The 11,726-nt window shown below is 38.0% G+C and overlaps 1 protein-coding gene across 1 annotated transcript; it reads left to right on the forward strand.

Moving 5' to 3' along the window:
- The first annotated feature begins 9,211 nt into the window (after positions 1-9,211).
- LOC127122350 (uncharacterized mitochondrial protein AtMg00810-like) lies at positions 9,212-9,628 on the forward strand. Its single transcript, XM_051052698.1, has one exon. It carries the CDS (start codon positions 9,212-9,214, stop codon positions 9,626-9,628), a length of 417 nt encoding a protein of 138 aa, XP_050908655.1.
- Positions 9,629-11,726: the final 2,098 nt, after the last annotated feature.

Below are 11,726 nucleotides of genomic sequence, written 5' to 3' on the forward strand. Positions count from 1 at the left end.
CGCCGACTCTCCATCAGGGCTAACTTATAGTGCTCAGCAGGCACACTATCAGCAAGTACCAAGGGTGGTTGCTCTTGCAACGACTCCATCCTATCGTAGGGAAGCAGCAAAGTTTCCACTCTCTTCTTTACCCAATCGGTGTAATCGGGCATCGCAATGGCAAACTTCTTCCCTAAGACGGATCCATCCTTTACTCCAACATCTCTCCAGGCCTTCCCTAACTGCTCCAACTTAGCAGGGTCATCCTTCTTCTCGAAACAGAAACTCTCAGCTATCTCAGCTTCGAGCGGTCTTCTACTCATGACAAACCCTAGCTGGCGAAGGGAGAGAACTGGGTTGTAATTGATGCAACCCTTGGTTCCTATGAGTGGCACACCCCGGAATTCACCACAGCTCAAGATAACATCCTTCACGTCCATCCGGTACGACTGCCACCTGATGTCGTAGGAAGTGAGCGACATGACCCTCTGAGTCCACTTCAGAGTGCTCTGGGCATCCACAAATGGTCCGCTGGCTGGCAGAAGTGACATGAACCACTTGTACAGAAGAGGTAAGCAGCATCTGATGGCTCCACCCTTACCATGCCGACTGTGGATGGCATAGTAAGTGTCTGCAAGGAGGGTAGGGACTGGATTCCCTCTGATGAAAATGCTGATGGCAGCATGGTCTATGAAGTTCGGCATACTAGGAAATAGGATGATCCCATAGATCATGGCAGCTAGCTGTGCGTGAAAAACTTCCCAATTCCCCTTATCTGCTTCAATTCTGGCAATTCTCAACAGAAACTTCAACGGTAGACCAACAACCTCCCCACAAGGCTTCCAAATCTTACCAACTTCCTCAACACTCAACCGGAGAGCTCTGGCAATCAATCTGAAGTCGACCTCCTTGGGGACGTCCAAGAAGGGAACCTGATGCTGAACAGGGATACTCAACAGGATGGAATACTCCTCGAGAGTAGGTGCTAGTTGGTAATCCTGGAAGGTGAAGCATCTGAGCTCTGGATCATAGAACTGGAGTAGTGTCTGCAGAGGCACTGGATCTACTACTGTCTTCAATACTGTCAAGAGATCTCCATACCGTCCAACGAAACTCTTCAGTCGATCGTCTGACACGAGGCTACCCAACTCAACTAGCGGAGTCAACGGCTCTCGGTGGAAACTGTACGAACAGGTCTTCCGCTTCAGCTCGGGAACTGTTGCCATCTCAATCAGTAGGCAGACTCGGGAATGTACCTGAGAAATGATATGCATGCAGAGATTAGTTTTTTTTCTCTCTTTTTTTTTTTTTTTTTTTTTTTTTTTTTTTTTTCAATGCGTTTCTTTTGAAAAATAAACATGCTATGATGCACATGATGCAGACACGGCTGGCTGTGCAAACTCTGATCAGAATGAAGCTTCAGTCGGAATCAGAACATAAATCCAACTTAGGGTTAACTGAACACTGTCTGAACAAAAGTCACCATCAGAACCAAAGTCACCAACGGTACCTGTAATGAATAACCCTTCCCCACTCACGGGTGTAGTCTAGGCCAGGGTAAAGCTGAGAGAAACGCAGCATAAATAACCTTTCGCAGAAATACTATCATATACACACCCGAAGTATGTAACGACAGTATCCCACCAGGGTCTGAACTGCTCGTGATATCAATGTTCCGCTAAGTGGCGCCATACCACCCGCTTCCCATGAATCACTCTATTCCTAATCATCCTAGATTTTCACTCATGGTCTGGGTATTGGACCTTTTACCTCGACTGACTCCCCCCCCACACAGAGAAAACAGACAGCCAGCCAGCAATGAATAATGAATATGAAATGCAAACATCAATGCGCACAATCAATGCAAACAATAAATGTACATATATACAATGAATGCAATAAAATACAACAAGCAGAAAGCAACCAAAACCCTAATCCTAGAGAGCGCTAGGAGAGACTCGCCTAGGGAAGATGGACCAGCGTAGGTCAACTTCTCCGTATCCCCAGCAGAGTCGCCAGCTGTCGCATCGCGCGAAAAACCGGCGGGAAAAGAAAGAAACAACAGAGCCGCCACCGTGCGTTATTTATCCCGAAAGAGGGAAAGGAAACGCTCGAAGTAAACCTAGGAAAAAACATGGTCTCGCGACCAAAGAGGATGGGTTCGGGAGTCGGTTATGCGAAGGGAAGGTGTTAGGCACCCTACGCATCCGTAGTACTCTACGGGATCCACGCACAAAAGGAAGGAATATGGTTGCTAAACACTGCTCAAACACACACACACTGGCTGAAAGAGACAAAAGAGACTGACTGAAACTGACTCGGCAGGATGTCGCATCCTGGGCCTACTTAGTCTATCAGGCATAGACATCAGAGTCGAAGTAGTTCGGACTGGGGAAACGACACATGCTCGCTAGGATATCGTATCCTATGCATACGTATCTTCTCGGACGAGAGAAGAATCAGAGCATTCGTAGCTCGGCTGACACGCACGCAAACAAAACAAAACACAGGCAAACGTGGAGCCCGACTGCCAATCACTGGACTTATGTCAGCATCCGAACCTAAACGACACGCAAAAGAGGCAAACGTGGAGCCTGAATGCCAATCACTGGACTTACGTCAGCATCCGAACCTAAACAACACAACAGATAGAGAGGGAGTCTGGGACTCAGCCTATAACTGTCAAACAAAACACAAAAAGAAAAGAAAAGGCGCCCGGAGAGATCAGCTCAATCTCCTGCCTACATACTTCATCTGGTGTGAAGATCAGGGCGATGTAGTTCCCCTACGCAGGGACAAAGGATCTAGCCTAACCAGATAACAGAGGGAGACACAACTCTAGGGAGACTACGACTCGAGCCTAGATGTTGTCATGCAAAGTCAACCCTAAGTTAAGGTTTCTAGCTAAATGGCACAAGGGCCAACCTATCCTAGACAAGGCTTGCACAGGAAGCAAGGGATCTCAATTGCAACTAGTGGCAAGAGAAAGGGGATATCTCAATCACAACAGGGGTGAGAGAAAAGAATTAGTGTTAGTGGTTAGTCAAACTCGACAAGACATCGCATCTCGTGCCTACGTATCTCATCTGGACATGAGAATCAGAGTTGCCGTAGTTCGGCCTAACAACTCTAAGTGTGGCTCACACAAGGGTTAAGCCACACAGACTTGACTTGCACAGGAAGCAAGCCAAGCACAACCTATTGCACAAGGGCAAGCAACTAGAGCCTAAAGAGGCAAACAAAGCAATCACAAACACAGATAGCATAAAATAAACACACCAACAAGGGGGCTCAAACATCAGAGGTTAGGCACTAGGGCCAACTGGAATGGGGTAAGTGTGCTCTTAACCTTGCCATTGAGAGGCTAAGGTGAAGCAGAGGAAAGGAGATGAGGGGTGTGCCTCATTGCTTCTATCCCTGGCCTGGGAGAGCATCAAATAGAAAGTAGGGGAGTTCAGAAAGATGGAACTCTTTCCCCTTATTGACTCGATAGATCTTGGGTTTTTATCTCGATGCTTCAACCATGTAATGGGAGCAGAGAGAGGACACACTGAATAGTGGGGGATAGGCTACTTATCCCTACCTTCCACCGATTGCCTTACTTGAAGGACTTTTCCTGCTTAGGACAATTTTAAACAAACACAGGCATTGCCTCTTAAGGAGGGCTTCAGACAGTTTGCCCGGTCAAATAACAGACCGGGACTCCAGACTACATGAAGTAAAAGAGATTATACCTCAAAGCAATTGCTAAAAAGCAAAGCAAGCAACTAAAGCAACTAAAGGGTACCTGAGAAAAACCAAACAAATCAGTATGCAATTAAACAGTTAAAAGCAAAGGAAATGGAGAAACAGTCAACCACAGAAGATCAACTGTGCAAAGCAAGACTCAAGTTACATGAGTCACCTACAAAACAAAAGGTTAGCACAATATAGACAAGCAAACAATCAAATTCAATCACATTTGAGTGATCCTTAAAGCATGGGTGCTCAACCTGAAACAACAGCTCAATTGTAAGCTCAGAAGACCACTAGGGCTAGCCTAGGGTCAAAGATGAAAGAAGAAGGTCAAGGCAGCAAGCAATATTCAATCAAAGTCAAACTCAATCATGTAGGAAGCAAACACAATTGGGTTCAAACTTATATCATGCATCAAGGTCATTTCATATGCAAAAGAATGCAAAGCATAGCAAAGGAAGCATACAAAAGTCAACAGCAAAGACTTCATTCAAAAGTCAACTCAAACAATCTCAAAAAATCATGAAACAAATCACACTCAATCCTAACATCTAACATGGTATACATGTCAAATTTCATGGCAATTGGATGAGAGGAAGGCAGTCAAATAAAATCATGAAGTCAAAACAAATTCAAGTAAGCATGGTGAAAGTCAACAAGCATGGGTCAACTTCAAAAAATCATATCAATTTGAAAACAGAAGAGAAATGAATTAGATTAACACCAATGCAAAGCTCAAAGAGTCTAGTTATCACATATGAAATTTCATGGACATACAATATGATTTGAGAATTTCACAAAGGATTTGGCAAGGTATAGCACAAAAAGTCAACAAATGACTAAGCATGGAAGAAAATTCTCAATTAAATGGAAAACAGCATGATTAACTCCAAGAAAATTCATAGATCAACTAGACATACAAGAGATCATTCATGCAAAATTTGGGATCATTTGGATGTGGGGAAGTGTGTGAACAAAATTTGTGAAAATACATGATCATGGCATAGCATCAATTGTAACACATGACTTCAAAAAATCATAACCCTCAATCCACAAATGATAAATGCACAAACTCTATATGGAAATGAAGGTCAATGTGTCTAGTTTCACCCTAAAAAATTTCAAAGGCATTGGGCACAACATCATTATTTCACAATTGAAATGGCCAAGGGTATCATTCATGCACACATGTTGAGAAAATAATTGTCAATTAAAAACCAACCACTGGAAAATTAATTAAAATTCACCATTAAATAATAGACTCAAACATGATCAAGTGTAAAAAATTTCATAATTTTTGGGTGAAAAATGAATTGGAAAATAATTATTGAAGTTGGATGAAATATTGGGCAAAACATGAACAAGGGCAAGGCAAAGGTAGTCAAACCAAGGTCAAAGGATGGCAAATGTGTAATTACTGAGGCCACTTATTGAAACGACTGTGTTTCAGGGGCGCCCAGGAAATGTCCTGATTGGCTTGCCCCAATGAAACAGTAAACCAAGCCATAATATCCAATGAACTTCCATATTTTCTGGGTTCATGCAGGGAACTAGGGCTTGGCATAATACAACAGCAGGGCAATTCAAATACTCAACTTCAATCAAACATCATGGCCAATAAATTTCAACAAAATCGTGCAGACCAACATGGTAACATAAAGGACATTCATGCAGCACAGGACAACAACAGCCAACAAGACTATATGGGAACTGGCTCTAGGGTTTCGACAGCATGGTTTATGAAATGTAACATACAACATGAGCAACAACATCCAAACAAATTCAAACCACAAACTCACAACAGCATAGCATCTAATAAACATTCTTCATACAACCATAACATAACAACAAACCAACACCATCTGTTCATGCAAAATCTTGGCAGGTTTTAAGGTTTGAAACACAGTTAGCAAGGTATTAGCATGGCATCGTGTATTCATCAATCATCCAAGCAAATCCAAACAGCAAACACACAATAGCATGGCCTCGAAATGTATCATGCAACATGAGCAAAAACAACAGCCAATGTTCATGCAACAATAAAAGCATGATTTTCTGGAAGAAAAATAACAGGATTTCAACATCATGGCTCAAGGTTCAAACTTCAAACAAGTTCAGTCAACATCCAAACAGAATCAAACATTTGAACACACAACCAGCATAGTATTTGGCAAGCAGCATGAACAACATCAAAATAAACAATGGAAGTTCAACATTCTGTTTTTTAGAAAAACCTTAGGGATTATCAGCAGGGTATCAAGTTCAGCTTCAAGCAATCGAATAAACAACATCCAATGAACAACAACAATTAATCATGACAATAGTGCAACAAACCAATACACATTCAGACAAAATTCCTGGACAGGATAAAGTAGTTTAACAGCAGCAGGGTTTGAAAGTCATGTTCATCATGCAATCAAACAGTCATCACCAATTGAAACTTGAACAGCATGGCAAGCAATCATGGCATTGGTACAAGTTTGTTTATGCAACATCATCATCATACAGCATTAATTAACAACAGACCAAGCACAAGCAGAGGAGATTCCCGGGCAGAACTAAATTAAACAACAGCAACATATATCAATTCCACTCCATGGTTCATCAACATCAAACAAAATTCAAGCAAAACACATAATAACATGGCACTGGTACATGTTTGTTTATGTGACCAACATCATGAGAAAATCAATCCCGATCAAGAGGCCCAATTTGCCTGGCAACTAAACATCATCCCCAAATGGCTTTAAACAGAAAAACATACACAGTTCAAGGAGATATTCTAGGCAGGTCTAATGGATTTAAGAAACAGCAGGCATGAACATTTTCATTGAAACTCAACATCAACCTATAGCATGGTCAGCAGCATAGCAGCAACAATATGATTATGCAGATACACCTAATAACAACAGGCATGACTATGGGAAAATAAACTGGAAACAAATTAGAGTTTAATGGATACAGCAATGCTTTATTATTTCCATATTCAACCATTAATGATGAACAAACAATCATAAATAGAATCCTCAATAATCAGGCATGGTAATGAACATTCATCATTAAGTAAACCTAGCTGACAACAAAACAACATGACTATGGGAGTTTTCAAGACAGAGTGCTAGGGTTCGGATATAACAGTAGCATGTGTTCAACATCATCAATCAGTCATCATCAATTGAAAATCAAATAACATGGCAAGCAAGCATGACATATCCCTCAAACATGACCACTAATACACCATAGTTTTCAAGAATCGGGTAAGAACAACTTCATGCACAAAAAATACAAATCCGGATTTCTCCCTCATAACATCATCATTTCAGGTAAAATAAATTGTAGTGTACTCAGCATGATAAGACCTACCAAAAACATGATATAGTTTGGAGAAAGGAGAGGACTGAAAACTAACTTGTTTTTGAAGAAAAGCTGGAAATAGTGATGGATTGAGGGATATAGCTCGAAACAGGTAGTCACACAGCTTCCAAAGGTTGAATGCTTGCAGAAAATTAGCTCAAGAACACATAACCTGGTCCAGCCTAAAATCTGCCCTCAACAGTGCTCTTGAAGATGCAGAGCTAGGGAAGGTGTTTCAGTTGAGAAATGATGATGAGAATGTGCTCAAGATGTTGTCTAGATAATGAAGGAAACAAGAGGAACTTGTGTGCTTTGAGGATCTGCTCAGAATTTTTCCAATTGCCAATTTGCAAGAAGAGAGTGAGAGTGTGTTTTCTGTGTGTAGGCTGTAAAAACTAGGGTTTGTTTGGACAGAAGGAAGGCTTATATGGGTCTGTTTATGCTCCACTAATCACATGCTAAGCTTGCTTAGCCTTAAAGAACTTATTTTCATTTTTTGCTAAATTGGTACAAATGAAAATGGAGGTGTGCAGATTGGTCGTGTGGGCCTGCAATCATGCTGCATACAGACTGCATTTCTGCTGCTTTGTGGCTGCACATCAATTGCTAACATGTACTTGCTTATTGAAACCAATTGCATATTTTGACAACTTTGCACTTTAGGCCAAAATGATGGGAAAATGGTGGTATGATGATGAGTTAGGAGCTGGAACATGTCACAAATGTGGTATAAAATGGATTCCAATTGGCCAAGTCAAGAAAAAATCAAAGAAGCAAAAAGTCAAACTTGGGTCAAACTTTGAATTTTAAAGGAATAGGTCCAAAAATGCCATTTTGATTGGCAAGGTTTTAGGTCATGAAATTTATATTTTTGGAAAGAGGATGAAAAATGTGGTTTGTAGGAAAAAACCCCACCAAATTTGGCCTTATGGTTTGGGAGATATGCTCAGTTGAAGTTCACAAATTGATGAAAATGATTGGATCATATCTTGACAACCGCACATGGGATTTGAGAGTTCTTGGACTTTTTGAAAATGGGAGAACAAGATCTTCAACTTTCATGTTGGGCAAAAATTCATTTGAAGCTTGTATCATGATGCAAGTTGAGGATCAAGAAGTTTCCATTTTTGGCAGTTGAAATTACAGGTCCAGTTTCTATTTTTGGGAAATTTTCTGATTGGCTTGATATTCTTCCATGATGTTGATTCCCATGACATATGAGACCTACTAGGACATGAATAAACTCCTTCAAACCATTTCCATCCATCAAAACCAAAGAAATCAACCACAGTTGACCAACTTTGACTTTCTAGGGTTTTGGACTTGACTGTGCATTTCTGATGAATTCCAAACCCTAATTCCTTGAGACCTTGACTTCAAATGATGTCTCAAGACATATGAACTCTTGATGATTGATCATGGTGCCCAAATTCCACAAGAATGGCCACCATCCACTGCTTTGACTGATTGCTGACTGTTTAGGGTTTTGGCTTGTCTGTGCATCGACTGATGACCTCTGAGTCTTCAAACCTTGACTTGAACACTTCAAAAAGACCTCCAAGGCATGTGAACTTGTTGGGCAAACCTTAGGGCTTTGATTCCTTGAGAAGCAACCTTGCTTGATTGGTAGACTGATCTCCTGATCAGTTTGACCTAATTCTTGCTTGCTTGCTCTTGAGGCAACTGAGAAACAATGCAAATGTTATGCAATGGGTTATGATATGCTATGACCTAATATGAAATGATATGTACAATGATAGGTGCAAATTTGAGGTGCTACACATATAGATCAATTGGAAAACACAAAACAAGTTTAGTAGCAAGAGGATTTCTATAGAAACCTAGGTTAGATTACTTTGAAGTGTTTACGCCTGTAGCTAGACATGAAACATCAAATTGGTGATTGATATAGCTGCTAGTAGATATTGGCCTCTAATGCATCTTAATGTGAAATCTGAATTATGAACGGTCCATTGCAAGAAGAGGTATACGTGTCACAACCTCCTGGATTTATGAAAAAAGAATCAGGAAGAGACGGTGTACAGGTTACATAAAGCGTTGTATGGATTGAAACAAGCTCCTAGAGCTTGGAATCTGAAAAATTATTTCATTTTTCAAGCTCTAAGTATTCAGAAAACGTGAGATGGAGTATGGTGTTTATGTTCAGCATACTTCTGAAGGCAATATGATTATGTTGTGTCTCTATTTTGATGATATATTGCTGACAGGAAGTTGTTCAGATGAGATAATGAAGCTCAAGAATGTTCTAATGGATGAGTTTGAGATGACTGGTTTGAGAAATATGGTATATTTTCTAGGGATGGAGATTTTGAACTCTGAGAAGGGTATCATTTTGCATCAGCTGAAGTATAAACTTGAACTTCTAAAGAGTTTCGAGCTGACAAATTGTAAGACTACAATCACAGCTGCTGAAACAAATCACAAGTTGGATTTTGATGTTGAGGGTGATGATGTAAATGCTACAATTTTTAAACAGTCGGTTGACTCATTGAGATATCTCTATAACACAAGACCTGAAATTTGTATGCAGTTGGAATGATGAGTAGGTTTATGAACAAACTAAAATGGTCACATTACCAAACTGCTGTCAGGATTCTGAGGTATATTAAGGGGACTCTGAAGTATGGAGTGTTATTTACTTCTGATGTTAAGTCTGAATCAGAACTGATGTGCTACTCAGATTATGATTGGTGTAGAGATATATTTGACATAAGAAGTACTTCTATATATTTCTTCAACTATCTGGAAGGTCATATCTCTTGGTGCTCCAAGTAGCAACCAATGATTGCATTGCCAACTTGTGAAACTGAGTGCATTGCAGATGCTTTGTCTGTGTGTCAAGCTATTTAACTTATGAATTTGTTGTAGGATCTAAAGATTAAAGTGAACAAGCACGTGAAGCTGATGATTAACAATAAATCATCCATAAGACTTGTGAAGAATCCAATGTTGCATGGAAGAAGCAAGCATATCGACACGAAGTTTCATTTTTTAAGGAATCAAGTTCAAAATGGAATATTAGAAGTTGTACACTGTAGTACTTAGAAGCAACTTACAGATGTGCTGACTAAAATTGTGAAGACTGAACCCTTTCTCCATCTGAGGGATGAAATTGGTGTTGTAGAGTTTAGTTAGTTGAATATAAATTAAGGGATGGTGTTAGAAGTAATTCATATTCAGAAGTAGTATGTTTCTGATGTGACTGTTTCATAAGTGGTTGTAGTATTAATTTTGTTAAGCTTAACCTAACTAGCATATGTTAGCATTTTGCATATGTGACATTATTTTTTGTGTATATAAACCAAACGTGTAACAGAACTTCATAATACAGTGAATAGAGTTTCTCTCAAAAGTTAGTTAGATCTATTTTCTCTTTCTTCTCTCTCTTCTCTCTCCATCGTGAGCTTCTTCATCTTGTGCTCCAACAATTTTCTTAATAACTATGATTTTTATTTTTCTCTTATATTTTGGGACGGAGGAAGTATAATTTATAATTTGGATATCCAAAATAATCGCATGAAATTGGATCAGATTAGATTGATTTTTTTTAATAAATCATTCAAAATCGAACCGAACAACAAATATATTTACCTTTGAATTAGATGTGTTTCTATCTCAAAATCATTTTAAAGAGCATCGCGACCTCCCCTACTTTCTTTTACTTTAATAATAATAATAATAATAATAATAATAATAATAATTGTTTATTAAATAACTAAATATTAATTAATAATCAATTAATTATTTACATAATAATAAAATCAAATAAATCAAAAATAAATGACTATTTTTATATAATTTATAATAAAATAATAATAATAATAATAATAATAATAATAATTATTATTATTATTATTATTATTATTATTATTATTTCATAGGTTGCATGATATTCACAGCAAGAAGTAAGAAAAATGAACGAGAGGCAATAGGTGATGATGTCGATCTCAAGAAAAATTAAAAGCTGGACCAATTGTAGATTAGGTAAAAAAATTATATTATTAACTTATTATATAATTATAAATTAATTAATTAATTATTTATATTAATATATTTAATTATATTAACTTATTATATAAATATTTTTTTTACAAATGCATGCCATCTCTTTTTCTTCAAACACATTAAACCTTCCACCAATAACTCATTAAACATACACTCTCAGTCTTTCCTATAAATACTACTCAACTATCATAGTGGAACGCTAAACAACATTGCTTCATATGTATAGTAAATGTTAACTATATTTTTTAAATTGGTTTGTTTCTTATTTAATTAGGAATATTGATTTTAATCTCATATTGCTTTAATTACAATTTAATTATAAAAAATATTTTATATTTTTCATCTAAAAAATTAGTTATAATCAATTATAATTAATTAAAAAAATCATTATTAAATTTATTATAAATTAAAAAGAAATTCAGTTATAATTAAAATGAAATAAAAAATATGTTTTAAAAGACTCTTCAAAACAATGAGCGGACCCTGTAAACTTTTTAACTCAGTCGCTAAACAACCTCCAAAATAATGGGCGGTTACTTTATAAAGAAAAATTGTTTGAAAAGATGGTAAATTAGTATATAATTTAAGAAAAGTTATAATTTAGTATTTTAGTTGGAAAAATGTGGTATGTT

This window comes from Lathyrus oleraceus, chromosome 2 (genome assembly GCF_024323335.1).
Source record: "Lathyrus oleraceus cultivar Zhongwan6 chromosome 2, CAAS_Psat_ZW6_1.0, whole genome shotgun sequence".
In the NCBI taxonomy this organism is placed as follows: domain Eukaryota; kingdom Viridiplantae; phylum Streptophyta; class Magnoliopsida; order Fabales; family Fabaceae; genus Lathyrus; species Lathyrus oleraceus.

Coding starts and splice junctions, on each gene's coding strand:
- LOC127122350 (XM_051052698.1), top strand. CDS start 9,212: ATGGAGTATGGTGTTTATGTTCAGCATACTTCTGAAGGCAATATGATT.